Below are 15,189 nucleotides of genomic sequence, written 5' to 3'. Positions count from 1 at the left end.
AACAGAAGCAGCTACCTCCGCCGCCCGCCCTGGGACCGCCCACCCAGCACCCCGTCGGTAGGCCGCAAAGTCGCGGCCTAAATTTTCGGACACCTGCCACGAGTGCCCATTTCGCGGGGGTACGGGACCGATCCGCTGAACGGAGAGCGGACACCCAAAAATGGAAATCAATGGCCTCCGCCGCCTGCCCTGGGGATGCCCACCCAGCGCCCGGTCGGTAGGCCGCAAAGCCATGGCCTAAATTACGGGAGAGGGCCCAATCGCGGACATCTGGTCACCCGCCTCCTAGGCCCAACCACTGCAGCAGGTGGGCCCAAGGGATACCCCCCCAGTAGCAACCCCGAGGGTGGAAGAGGGGGGACAGTATGACCAAAAAGCACCTAGGCCAGAAGCCTGGGCCTCACCCTGGAAGGAAGGGAGGGGGGTGGAGAACCCAGGAGGGACTGACCACCCCAGGGAATACCCGCGCCCCACACCACGTCCAGGGAAGGAGAGGAGGGAGCCCCGTACTTACCGATCCAGCGAATCGTGCGGGTAACGCTCCCAGACAGATCCCCTCGCCACCGAAGTGGGGGGCTGTCGGCCATAAGGAACGCTGCAACTCATCCCGAAACCCGGTCGTATGCGACCTCACGAGACGTTTAACTCGCAGGGCCAGACTCTCTCCAGTGGGGCTATGTCGCGGCCAACCTAGCGCGTAGCTGCGGTCTGCACGCGCTCGCTGGCCAGACTAGGGAAACCACTGGATCTTAGTGTCCAGCCCGTCGCCCAGCCTGGATGTCGATTGTAGATCTCAGCAGAGAAAAATCCAGGAAAAAAGAAAAAAACAAAAAAATTCCCAGGACTAGAGATCCCAGCAGGGAACTAGGTCCTGACTGGGCAGAAAAAAAAAAACTGAAGGCCTATAGCAGAGAGGGGGGTGTATACCACCACGGACTGCCCAAAGGGGTGGCCAAGTCTTTTTTTCTGCCTAGTGTCCTACTCCTGTAGTGAGCAGTATAACCCTATGGTTCCGAATAATGGAGCGCTGTGTCTGTCAATGAACGAAAGAGAAATAGTGTTTTTCAACCAGGGATGTGTACATAAAAGAACTGGTAATGACCAGTCAGAGATGAATGGGGAGGTGAGGAAGAACAATTTGCTGGTTTGCTGGGAGATGAAATGACGGAGAGGATGAAATAGAAAATGTTATTTAACCATGGGTGGAGGCACAAGGACATTTTCTGGCTTAGGCTGGCCATAGACTGTTCGAATCTTAGCCAGTTCAGCAGGAACTGGCCATGGTTTAAACTGTGTGTGGGCAGGCTAAATGTACCGATCGATCAACTTGGGTACAACCAGCCTTGCGATTATTGCTAGCAGCTGCTAGCTGCTAGCAATAATCACTGTCTTCTCTCGGTAGGTTTGGCTTCCCCCACTGGGAGCAGACAATTGGTCGGCAGGAGGGATTCCCCTGTCAGCACTGACTATGTTGATGGGGGAACCATGTGGATGTCTTTCCTGCATCCCGTAGTTTCAGGGGAAAAAAAATTGCACCAGCTAAGGCCTGCCTTACACTAAAGCTGAAGTTGAAGAGGTGGGTATGATATTTGCAATGGGACTACTGTTGGAGATAGGGGAAATTGAACTGGTACAATACACTGTTGCGCCTGCATTGGGGCATTTGGACATTTCCAGAGCAAAATAGGGCCAAAAGGGAACAATGAAGAAGAGGAAAAAAAAACAAAGACAAAAAGTCAGTATTTTTTCCCTACCATTCAACAGTCAAGCACAATTCTGCAAGGCCAAAGAGATGGAATTTGTATTACGATTTTTGTATATTGTGGTGACAACATGCTAAATGGCATAAATATGGATAGAGTAAATACTCACATATGTCAGCTTACAGACGGCATTGGCTTTCACTGCAATATTATCCTGTTTAAGTTCTTGCTTGATTTCATCAATGCAGTGAGAGATGTATTTTGCCTGTAAAAATGATAAGGTGTTAAAGAAGTTGTGGATATTTAAGGCTAAACCGATATTAAAAAAAGGACAGTAATACGATACTACTTTTATTAGTTGCTCATTTTTGTGCAGATGTGGTTAGTGGAAAAGTGTTAGTGGAATTTAGGGTAGTAATACTATATGAATTAAATTACAAGTCAAAACAACTTGTATAGATATCTAACCTGGCTAAGACAGCATAAAAATGCATAGTAACAAAAGTTGTAAATTTTTAAACTGCTGGTTCTTTGTTGGTCTTTGGGTCCCCCAACACTGCCATGTTTTCTTTGGGAAATCAGCTGTGACTCCCAGCTGCTTCAGAGCTGGCTTCCCACTGTGCATGCGTGAGCTGCACTTTATGAATGGTCTCACAGCCTCCAAAAGTGGAAGAGAAGTGAAAAAAAGGAGGAGGAGAATGGAAGGAAGGAAGGAAGGAAGGAAGGAAGGAAGGAAGGAAGGAAGGAAGAGAAAGGAAGGGAGAGAAAGGAAGGGAGAGAAAGGAAGGGAGAGAAAGGAAGGGAGAGAAAGGAAGGGAGAGAAAGGCAGAGGAGGAAAAGTGAAGAAAGGCAGAGGAGGAAAAGTGAAGAAAGGAAGAGGAGGAAAAGTGAAGAAAGGAAGAGGAGGAAAAGTGAAGAAAGGAAGAGGAGGAAAAGTGAAGAAAGGAAGAGGAGGAAAAGTGAAGAAAGGAAGAGGAGGAAAAGTGAAGAAAGGAAGAGGAAAAGTGAAGGAAGAGGAAAAGTGAAGGAAGAGGAAAAGTGAAGGAAGAGGAAAAGTGAAGGAAGAGGAAAAGTGAAGGAAGAGGAAAAGTGAAGGAAGAGGAAAAGTGAAGGAAGAGGAAAAGGAAAAGTGAAGTTAGAGGAAAAGTGGAACTTTCCCTTTTGGGTAAAGTTCCAGAATAGGTTCAGCTTTGTACAAAAAATAAATAAATGCACATCTTTTTGCAGGGGGAAAAAAAACAAAAAAACACACACAGTATGTGCTATTGTTTTTTTACTAGGAGTATGTAAAGAATTTCACCCACAATCAGCAGTTTAGGGGTGCAATGCAGGACTCCTGCAGACTGTCAATGTAAGCGGTCTGCACATACCTCTTGTGGGCAGGCAGTTACACACTGACAGGAAGAAACAATGAACTACCTAGAGCAGGAATCTTCAAACTACGGCCCTCCAGCTGTTGCAGAACTACACGTCCCATGAGGCATTGTAAAACTCTGACATTCACAGACATAACTAGGCACGATGGGAATTGTAGTTCCTGAACAACTGGAGGGCTGTAGTTTGAAGACCCCTGACCTAGAGCATTCATTGAGAACTACAAGCCAACAGCTGCAAAGGTTGTTGCTACTTGTAGTTCTCACATTCACAGAACTCTGTGAATGACGCAGGAGGGCGAGTCGGGGAGAGGCTGCAGCAATGTGAACATGTTACGTGTTCTACCCTAAAAACAGGTGTAACATGTTACCAAAGGTGAACTTATCTTTTAAGAAAGAAACAAAAAAAAGTGCTAGGGGGAATGCGTAAGTAATGACAAAACATTTGCTTTTTCATTTCATTACAATCAGAGCTAGGACACACAGCCGATAGATTTGTAACAAAAACATTTCACTAACACATTTTTGCACATTACAGCAACCAGCATAGAAACACTGTTTGCGTGCAACGACAGAGCAAGCAACAGGATCTGCATATGTGCGATTGGGTATCATTTGTTCTCTTGACAATGGTAAGTAGTCATGAAATATTCATTGAAAACTCTTGTCCTTTTAACTGTGGTGAACGGAGAAAGGACTAGCAAAGTATAGTAGATCAGCCAGTGCCTTACCAAGAAAAAGTTATAAGCTCAGTAACATTTCCATAAGTCACAAAACACAACCTTGTATAAAAGGAAAAACACCAATGTTAATGAAATTCTTACACAACTTCCTATTGTAAAATAACCGCATACATGGACAAGCTTCCCTTTTTACCTGCAAAACTCAATGCATGTGATCATTTATTCTGATTGGATAGGCATTACAATATTTAAATTGTTTTAATCACGCTCAAAGTGATTTTTTAAAGAGAGTCTGTTGGCTCGAATCAAAGGGAAAGTTTCCCTAATCAAGTGCAAAAAAATATATATATAAGACGCAAGCTGTACACATGTTGCAGAAAAAAACTATACCATCTGGCGCATTCAACAGGCAGTACCACTACAAAATGTGACAAACTGAAGTGAACAGGGCTGTGCCTCAACTTCCCTGCACAGTTGTGGAGGCTTACATGTTTAAGACAGGCAGTGAGGAAGCCACGTATTGTCTCCCAGCTGCCTGTCAAACACCATCTGAAAAGCTATCCACCATGGGTTACCTTTTAGAAAAAGGGGGGGGGGGCAAGGGCTTATGCAAGCCTATTCCCATTTTAAAATGGCTGCCTTGTGGTGTTTCAAAGCTGAATGAGAAAAGCCAAGTCCTCCCTTGCACTGGGGCTGCACAAGTGTTAAAAGTGGAGTTCTAGGCTATACCCAACTAATCTTCAAATTTTTCCCTACCCCTTCATAACACCTATTGCTAAATAACTTGTGTAAGAAATATGTATATACTTACCTATTTTCAGCCCGCTCACATGATACGGCTCCCCTGGGCCAGCCAGCAGTGGCTGCAGGGGAGAGAAGACAAAAGACATGAATGGTAATGAGTGGAAGCAGTGACATCACCATAGGCTCCTATGGCCCCATAGGTTGTTGGCGCTTCCTCCTTTCCCCTGCAGCAGCTGCTGGCTGGGACAGGGAAAAGCTGGGACATCTTTCTTACACTGATTAGACATGCATAGGTGCGACTAGGCTTTTAGTAAATCAGCCCCAGGAGCACTTACCCTTTCAGTAAAAAAGGAACTCATCCTTAAGCACCACCTTGCACATTCTACATACCCAAAGCTTTCAGCACAGCATTTCAATAGTGCAAGTGCACTCTGTAACTGTGTTGGGGTGCCATTCTAAACAAAATGGTCCAATCACACAGTTTTGTAATGGTAATGTGTGCACTGCCACATAACACGTTACATTTTCAAAGACACCCCGACATACATTTTTGTGTAGGATGGTAGACCGGTAACAGTGCTCTCTACAGGGACAACCCAATCCATACACCAGATCCACTCACAGGTACCCGAGCTCAATGCGTCCCATCACATTCCAAATCACAAACAGTAGAGAGGAGCCGGCAACACTGAAGTCCTTGAAGTGTAATTTATTGGTACATCGGAGTAACAATAAAACAAGAACGCTCACGCGTTTCGGCAGAAGTCTTTGTTCTTGTTTTATTGTCACCCCGATGTACCAATAAATGACACTTTAAGGACTTCAGTGTTGCCGGCTCCTTTCCACTGTTTGATACATTCTTGTGTATTTTGTGTTTACCCACATGCCCTGAATGCTTTTGGGGACAGAGAAGGCAGATTTTTTTTCCCATTTAACGCAGCAATGTGTGAATATTGGAACAAGGTAACGGTCTCACAGGGCTCCATCCTTTTGTTCCAGCAGCTCTACGAAGAGTGGGCCTACCAGGGCAGTGGAGGAATCCCTCCATTTTGACATAATAAAGCCACTGCCAAAACAAAAATGAAGGGCCAGACCAGTCAAGTGGAACGGTCACTGCATGTCAGCAGAATTCTGAAAAGGGCAAGTATGGCCTCAACCAGTCTAGTGGTTTTCCTGTTAAGTGGATCTGTGGCATATCTATGGTGGAAACTGGCCATCGATTTTCAAAAGTCCCTCTCAGCCTCTCAGCTAGGTTCTGACTAGTGCAATGCAGGAACAGGTGCGATTCCAGCATCGCTTCTCTCCCGCAGGCAGTTCACACTGTTCTCTGCGAACCGCTGCAGGTGTCAATACAGTGTTAATGACAGCCCCAGAACGGTTCACAGATCGCAGTGCGAACTGTGGATTAGTACAGGAATTGGATCGCATGGGTGAGAACACCCATGCGATCTGATTCCACTGCAGGGAAAAACAAGACCCTGCACCTTTTTCTGTGCGAATCCAATGCGATTTCGGCCATAAAACTGTATGGCTGAACACGCATTGCTAAGACATTGCATGTGATCAGCACCTGCTCTGCGGGTGCGAATCACATGCGATGTCTGAGAACGCACTAGTCTGAACCTAGGCTCAAAAGCTAAAGGTTCTAAAAGTCAGGGGGGGAAAGGACCCTTTAGAATGGAAAAATCTTTGCAGCTGTAGGAGCTCTAAAAGACCCAAGGCCTGAAACAGCAGACTGATCCTCCGGATTCAGGGTAGTACACACTGCATCAATAGGATTTCAAACAAACCCCTGGAACCTGAGGTAACAGCAGGAAACACAATATCTTCAGAGATAGACTGCTGGGACTCTGAAAAGGAGACAGATGGGGACAGGGACCGCAAGCCCAGCTTGATTAATTAGCTCAGGTGTGTGTCAAGAACCTTTTGCAGGCAGGGTGCCCCAGTAACTGAGCACAAACAGCTAAAAACGTCTTGAGTGGACAAAGAAGTCCCTGTTGAGATGGGGACTTGGCCTCACCCAAACAGAGATAATAAAAACCCTACAATAAGATTTCTAGGTTCAAGGTTCCATCCGATACCAAGTAAATTACCCCAGAACCAATAGGTGAGGTCACCTGTGGCAGAGGGACTGTCCACTCCGTCTTAGTGAAAACATGTTCTGTCTGTGTAACAGTAACGCAACTAAGCCCAAAAAGACGGTTAACCAAACATCAACTTTATTGGCAAAAAAGAAAGCATGGTAAAGTCACACAGCAGATGATGTTGCAACTTAAAGGATAAGTTCACCTGTATAAAATATATATATATATATAATGCCACTGTGCTGCAGACTGTCTCTGTAGCTGTCTGCCCATACCTATGATATGGGCAGGCAGTTACACTGACAGGAAGACTCAATGAACTACTAGAGCGCTCAACAGTGCCCTGGTAGTTCACTGAGAACTACGAGCCAACAGCCACAAAGGTGAACACTGAATGAATGACGTGGCCGGGCAGAGCCTCGCACAGCCATATTTTCTTTAGATGGTGACAGCGAGCAAGAGTAGAAGATTCCCCGTTCGCTGTCAAAACGGAGGATTGTAGGAGGGGTGCGGGGACCAGTGCATCTGTAACATGTAACAAAAAGGTGAACTTATCCTTTAATACCTAAAACTTGACCAGCGGTGGCGGTGACTTCAAAAGGTAAGCCGATGTGCAAACCATGGAGGTAGCTTCCTGATCCTTAAACCCAACAGCCTTAAGCCAGCCATACACAGTTCAAAATTGAGATGGTTCAGCAGGGACCAGTCAAATTTTGATCTGTGTATGGGTAGACTGGTTGTACAGAAGTCAATCTTACTTGTCAGGTTTTTAGCAATCAGTCCTGCGCCACTGATCAGGGTATTCTGATAGAAGGGCAGTCTCGCTGTCAAAATACAATAACTCAGCAGGAAAGATTCACCCATAAACACTGATTGTTTAGATAGGGTAATCGGGTCATTTTTTTTTTCCGTTAAACCCATTGGTTTAACGGAAAAAAAAAAAAAAAATAGAATAAATGTATGGCTTACCCAACTCACAAAACAAGTCTAACGATACAGGGTCACGCCTGGGACTGTGCCATGGCTCAGGACCTAGAAAGCGCTTCACTGATAACTAACAAAATACGCTCAGGAAAGCACATCAATGCAAACCCCAGTAGCTGAAGGTCAAATTCCAGGCTAGCCCCACACAGTCCAGAGAGGTCTGGGTACAGAATCCAAAAAGGAAACTCTGATCCGAATAGCTGCTATATAGAGACAAGTTCAAGCAGTGGTGTCAGCACGGAATCTTCATGTCACAGAGGGGAAAAAAAATCCACAATGTAAAGGCGGCTAGCAAAATAGCAGAGTATACCCGTTCCACCCGTTTTTTAGTTTATTAAAAAAGTCAGCAGCTACAAAAAGCATAGCTGCTGACTTTTAATAAACCGACACTTACCTGCCCCAGGGTCCAGCGATGTGGCCGCCCAGGGCCTCGCTCCTCTTCCCCTCCTCGGCGCCGTCAAGGTAACTGTGGGCACCCGGCCGTGACAGCTTACGGCTTCACGTCTGGGCGCACACTGTGCTCTCCTATTGGCCAGCCGATCTTCTGGGACCCGACCCTAGGGTGAGAGGAGTCGCTGCCTAGGTGGCTGAAGATGGGAAGCAGAAAGTGGGACAGGAAGTCCCACGAAAAAAGGGTACACACTTCCCCCCGCAAAAAAAAAATGACATGCCAAATGTGGCATTTTAGGGGGCGAGGAGAGCTCAAAGCGGAAGTTCCACTTTTGGGTGGAACTCTGCTTTAAGAAAAGGTGTCAAACCTCCTAGAACCCTAGCAAAAAAACGAGACATGCTGAGTTGAGGAGGGGGTTATACAGGGACTGGTTAAAGCTTAATGTACACGGGACGTTTTTACAACCTCTCCTGAACGATTTAACTGCCTAAAAATGACATTAAATGAACCTGTGTACATGTACACATAAGAGAACACTGGATGAGTTCAGGGGCAGCTGAAAAAAGCATCCAACTGCCTCTGAACGTCCGTTTACCAGCAGCAGTGTACATGAGGCCTAACAAATTTTTGTTTGACAGTGTGTTTCCTTCCTATAGGCGGCAGTAAACTATTCAAAATTACTGAATTCCTGGTTCTCTCAGTGGACAAAAAAAAGTAAGGCCTCGTGTACACTGCTGCTGCTAAACAGATGGACGTTTAGGAGCAGTTGGGCATTTTTTTCCACTGCGCCTGAACTCTCCTGAACTCTCCTCTAAGTTATCCTATCAGTACATGTACACAGGGTCGTTTACAGTCGTTTCTAGGCAGTTAAGTTTAGGCCTCATGTACACTGCTGCTGGTAAACGGATGTTCAGAGGAAGTTGGATGCTTTTTTCAGCTGCCCCTGAACTCATCCAATGTTATCTTATGTGTACATGTACACAGGTTCGTTTAATGTCGTTTTTTTAGGCAGTTGAGTTTAGAGGCCTTTTTTGGAAAGCAAAACAATGGAGTTCAGATGCTGAGTTTAGAGGCATTTCAAGCGGTAACTCGCGTTTTGTTTACAGGCGTCTTTCGTTTTTGGCTATTTTGAAAGAAAAAAAATAAAGAAAACAAAATTTTCTCAAACGCTTCTAAACGCAAATGCGGCTAAACGCGGCATGTAAACGCAGCAAAACTGACGTTTTAAACGTGGGTTACTATCTGTCAAGTTAAATCGTTCAGGAGAGGATGTAAAAACCTCCCGTGTACATTAAGCCTGAGAGGCTTTTTTGGAACACAAAAAATTAGGTTCAGAAGCGTTTTTCATTTTTTGGCTATTTTTTTTTTAAACGCTTTTAAATGCAAACGCGGCATAACAGACGTTTTAAACGTCGGTTACTATCTGTCAAGTTAAATTGTTCAGGAGAGGCTGTAAAAACGTCCCGTGTACATGAAGCCTAAACCGGTCAACGCAACACACCCAGACATGAAGGTGTAAATGGACCCCATTCTGAGAAAAAGATCGAGTCTACCATTGCTGAAGTCCGTTCAAAAATACTAGTTGGCTGGCTGTCCCAGGCTTAAAATACGCCGAGTCACTAATCAGGTAATAGAATGTGGATCTACAGAGTAAATGAAGTAAACAAATCTCGATCTGCATATTATTGCAAGTCAGGGAACCAAGGTTTTGAAGTAATTGGATGAGTAAAACAGGCACGCAACTAAAATTTTTAAAAGCAGACTCCTACATTGGCAGCATCTATAGTACAGTATCTCATGATCGGTTTCTATGAAAGCTACTCATGACTGTTTGCACAGCTGGATGAATTTTGTATGTGAAAGTATGGGCAAAATATTTTTCTACATTTGCACTGCCTGTCAACACCAACCATCCGACACTGAAACTTGCATTTCCAGCTGTGGTACAGATATCACATCACTTGCTCGACACATCCTCCATTCAGAAAAAGGCTTGCATTCTTTTCACAGAATGCAAGGCATGCTTTGATTTGAAGAAAAGTTCCAGTGCTCTATGGTTCTGCCTTTAGCACAGAAGGTCCCACACTTCCCCCATCAGAAATGCAAGGCTTTTTCCACATGAAGGAGGAGCCAAGTGAGGGAGTTTCTATGACATCTACACTACAGTCAGAGTTACAAGTCTCAGTGCTGGAAACCAACAGGCATGATATCTGTGCTACTGCCAAAACTACAAGTCCCAGCGCCAAATGCTGACAGGTGACTGCGGGCTTAAAAAAAAAAAAAAAAAAAAAAAAGTAAAATATTTAACAGATGCTTCAGAAGCCAGATGGAACACACTTCAGAAATTTAACACATGGTATTAAACACCTTTTATACAACCATATTGCAAAAGTATGTTTAGAGAAGTTATTTTTGTAAATAGCAATGCAGTAGCCAAGGTGAGGTGGCAAGGTAGCCAATTAAAAAAAAAATGTAAATATGAAAGTGCTACAGAAATCTCGATTAATTCTATGACAAGGCTACAAATGTTTATTTTTTCTTAATAACCTGCAAGCAGCAATGCAGCAAAGCCTTATAAGAAACTCTCCCTCACCTAACCTATCAGACACACCTTTATTTATTCTGTAACATTTTCACATATACAGAAAAGTAAACTTTCACTGCAGGATATATAAAGTGAGGAGATGTGGAAAGATAAATAGCAAAATCCTCACAGAAATCCCTTATGGCTGAGCTTTCTTTTCTGATTCTGCTGATGGATGTATGTGGCTCATATGATGACAAACTAAAGTCTCTTTCTACATGGAGAAAGGGAAATGGCTGGCTGACAAATAGCTGGAATCAGTTGAAATAATTGCTTTGAGTAGCCAGTATAAGTGAGAAATCCCTGTTATACAAAAACAGCGGACAAAGTCTTTCAGCACCCAAGGAAAAAGGCCAGTGTAACCCCCCCCCCCCTTCCTTCGTTCTGAAACAACCCAGGTGGCCACCTTTTTTGGTCTACACCTCAGCCTGGCCCCCCAGAAAATAAACACGCTATACTTACCTCCTCTGTGCAAGGTTATTGCACAATCGGCCCTGATTCTCCTTTTTCTGGGATTCTCCATCGGTGCTCTCAGCAAATCCTCTTTTCAGTACGCCACCATAGAAAGCCGATTCCTATGGGGGGCGCAACTGCAAGCTTACCCCAGAGCTGGACTGTGTGCATCTATAGGCACACAGTGTGGCTCGGCCCACCCCTCCCACTCTCTGCCCACTAAATTTGATTGACAGCAGTAGGAGCCAATGGCTCCCAATGCTGCCTGTAAGGGAGGGGAGAGAACCGCTGCAGATGGGCATAGTGCTGGGTCTATACAAGACTCAAGAAAGCATGGGGAGGTAATGAACGGACAGGGAATGTGCAGGGACTGCAATAAGGTAAAAAAAAAAAAAAAAAAACCACACACTTTGCCTTTAGAACCACTTTAACCATAAGGATGTAATGGTTCTCCTACATAAGCATATTTGGCTAAACTGTTTCAATTAAAACAAATATTAGGACTATAGTACAGTCACAGAACCTAACATATTAAAACCTATTTATATATGATGACATTTGGGAAAGGAAAGTATAAGCAAATTGGTGAAAGTAATACACATTATTAGCACCATAATACTTTTTTTTTTAAATAAAGGTTAATAGAGAAACAGTCCGATACTCTGGAAATGTGTCATAAGGAGGAGAAGGAGCAAGGCAGACTACATTGGTTTTAAAGTGACCCTTTTCTTTCCCATGCAGAGCAAAGAAAAAAGGGACACAAGTATATACAAACTCAATCACTAAAACTTCCTATAAAACATTTAAACAATTTAATCTGACACTTTTATTAAAATAATAGAGGATGTTCCTGCCAAGAAGGTAATGTTCTGGCACTTCCTGTTAAGGAGTGACAATGCCTGGTTCCTGTTTCCCAGTTAAAAGTGATTTGTTATATCTGTTCAATAAGTAAAAAAAAAACCCCACAACTTATAGATCATGACATGAACTACAGAAAAACTTCCTTTTATGTAATAGAGATGAGCAAGGAGGGAGAGAAGAGGTTTTGTAGTCCAAACCTACCTAGTGTGGCAATGCTCCTCCAGAGATACAGTACAGTAAATGTGCACTGTCAGCCTAGGACAGGAATTCTTATGTTGCCACCACATCTAAGAACTAGTTGCTGGCAAAAAAATAAATAAAAAGATTATCTAAAATATCACATTGCTTACCTAAATTTATGGCCAACTGAAGTGCCGGGTCCGAAATCTTCTCCTCTTTCTACATTAGAGTGAGAGGATCCTTCTTTGGGTACCCAAGCAGCTATGTTAATGACCTGAACACTATCCAGTGACCACTTAGGCATCAGAATACTGCAGAGGACAACTACATCACTGTAAAGGATTCAGTCAGCGCGGGCACAGACTAAAGTACTGGATGACCAGTCTCCACCCCCAGACGCAACGTTGGCAAGGGACACAGATTCAGGTAGATGAAAAACTGTGAGAAGGGGTATTTTTTGCTTGAAGAAATGCATGGGCCAGAGGGATAGATGGATAGAAGGGGAGTTTGTGTGGCTGGAAGCTGACCTTAGCAAATTTACAAGATCATCAGTCTATTCTGAGCTGAACTTACGGAACTTTCTCCAATCCTCCTTCCTTCTTGTGGTACACCATAGCACAGGTGCATGGGCATCTACTGCATGTGTGCATTGGGGGGCCATTTTTAATAAATGCTATTGTCGCCAAACCATTCATTCAATGAAACAATCTTACTATATTATTATGTACATCTAACATATTTTGTGCATGCTATTTACCCGTAAAAGTCTTATTTGTGTGGATGTCCATGTTTTGATACTGTGTTTTGATACTGTGCTGTTACTGACATTGCTGATCTTACACTATTGAGAATTATTGGTTCTTGATAGACACATGGGTTTGGTTACAAAACAAACCTGCCTGGCTCAAATGTCACTGTGTTTTGCACAGTAACAGCTGAAGTTTACACACTGCTGAGTCAAAAAATTAATCACTGAAAATATTAAAAAATTACAGTTACGAGTTAAAACAAGAAATCCTTTATATTTTCTTAATATATAGTTGTACTATTAATATAGTTATCCCTAAAATGACGCCCCTAGCAAGTGTTATACTAACCTGTCCTCGCTCCTCAGAGACCTTGGCTCTGCAACTTGCTGCTACAGAAACTCCTTACTGGACTCCTCTTCTTCCTCATACGTGCAAAGAACCTTCATTGATTTCTATAGTGAACTTGTACTGTTGGAACCCATAACAGATGTCCTCTCCATAGGAATGAATGGAGATTCTGCCAATCATTACTTCCTGAAATATTTTTCCATAAATAACCTATAATATGAAGACTAATGAATACCAGTAAGCAACTCTGTATGTAATTTTATTAAGGCCCCTTTCACACTGGGGCGGTGTGGGCGTCGACGGTAAAATGGCGCTATTTTTAGCGCCGCTTTACCGTCGTTTTAGCAGCAGTATTGGGCCGCTAGCGGGGCAGTTTTAACCCCCGCTAGCGGCCGAAAAAGAGTTAAAACTGCCCGCGAAGCGCCGCTATGCCGGCGGTATAGCCACGCTGCCCCATTGATTTCAATGGGCAAAAGCAGTGAAGGAGCAGTGTATACACCGCTCCTTCACCACTCCAAAGATGCTGCTTGCAGGAGTTTTTTTTCTCTCCTGCCAGCGCACTGATCCAGTGTGAAAGCCCTCGGCTTTCACACAAGAGAAACAGCAGCGACAGTTTCAGGTCGGTTTGTAGGTGCTATTTTTAGCGCAATAGCGCCTGTAAACCGCCCCAGTGTGAAAGGGGCCTTAGTGTACGAAAATATGAAAAAATTCTGTCATAACGTTACCTCACGGCAGTGCTGTTTAGTTTGTAAATATAGGTGGATACTAATATGGAAATTAGCTAAGCACCCCAATTTAAAAAAAACAAAACAAAAACACCACAAAACGTGTTGCCTCTGCTTTCAAGTTTTTGAGGGCATTCACAGCAGTGCATCGTAGCAGTGAACTTGTGTGAATGGGCCCAGTCAATGCTAGATACAGAGCTGGAACAAAAAATGTCCTTGCAGTGCAGGGGGGCGCCAATGCAAGGGTATTTTGCATTCCAGCCCAAAACAAAAGGGGTTTGGGAACAAGGAGAAATACTCTCTCCAGCAGGATCCCTCATCTGTGTGACCAGGTTGCTGCAGCCACTTCTCCAAGCTCCCACAGCCGCAGTTGCATACCTGTCCCTTCCACAATTCCAAAAAAGTTGGGACGCTGAGTAAAAGTTACTTCAAAACAGAATGCACTGATTTGCAAAACTCATAAACCAATATTTTATAAAAATCATATCAAAATGCTTAAACCGAGAAAAAAAAATGTACCATTTTAAAGACAAAAATAAGGTAATTTTGAAATTAATGGCAGCAACACATTTCAAAAAAGTTGGGACAGGGCCATGTTTACCACGGTGTGGCATCCCTTCTTTTAAACACTCTGTAAATGTCTGGAAACTGAGCAGACCAGTTGCTGGAGTTTTGGGAGAGGAATGTTGTTCCATTCTTGCCTGATATAGGATTCCAACTGCTCAACAGTCCTGGGTCTTCTTTGCTGTATTTTTGGCTTCAACATGGGTCAAATATTTTCAATTGATGAATAGGGATGAGCAGAACACCCTCCGGTTTGGTTCGCACCAGAACATGCCAACAGGCAAAAGATTCAGCAGAACACACGAACGCCGTTAAAGCCTATGGGACACGAATAATCAATAGTGCTAATTTTAATGGATCAATGCAAACATTTTTTTTTTTTTTTTTAAACAGCCATTTTTCGGGAGCAGTGATTTTAATGCGCCACTTTACAGGCATACTATAGACACCCCCCAGGCATGATATTTAAAGGAATATTTCATTTTTATTGTTTCACTTTAGGCATTAAAGTGAAACAATAAAAATTAAATATTCCTTTAAATATCATGCCTGGGGAGTGTCTATAGTATGCCTGTAAAGTGGCGCATTTTTTCCCATGTTTAGAACAGTACCACAGCAAAATGACATTTCTAAAGGAAAAATTGTCATTTAAAACTGATCGCGGCTGTAAAGAATTGTCGGGTCTCTGCAATATGGATAAAACTCATTGAAAAAAAAAAAGAGCATGGGATCCCCAAGTCCATTACCAGGCATTTTGGGTCTG

At 43.6% G+C, this 15,189-nt stretch overlaps 1 protein-coding gene across 4 annotated transcripts in view; it reads right to left on the bottom strand.

Moving 5' to 3' along the window:
• Nucleotides 1–15,189, bottom strand: part of AP3D1 (adaptor related protein complex 3 subunit delta 1) — a 168,060-nt gene that overhangs the window by 140,624 nt on the left and 12,247 nt on the right. For all 4 annotated transcript variants that reach the window (XM_073596533.1, XM_073596541.1, XM_073596550.1 and 1 more), the window contains exon 2: nt 1,873–1,968. In XM_073596533.1, the coding sequence (XP_073452634.1) occupies nt 1,873–1,968 (96 nt within the window). The remainder of the gene's footprint in view (nt 1–1,872; nt 1,969–15,189) is intronic.

The sequence above is a fragment of the Aquarana catesbeiana genome, linkage group LG01, assembly GCF_042186555.1.
Source record: "Aquarana catesbeiana isolate 2022-GZ linkage group LG01, ASM4218655v1, whole genome shotgun sequence".
Classification (NCBI taxonomy): domain Eukaryota; kingdom Metazoa; phylum Chordata; class Amphibia; order Anura; family Ranidae; genus Aquarana; species Aquarana catesbeiana.
This window is presented reverse-complemented; position numbering and strand designations above follow the sequence as displayed.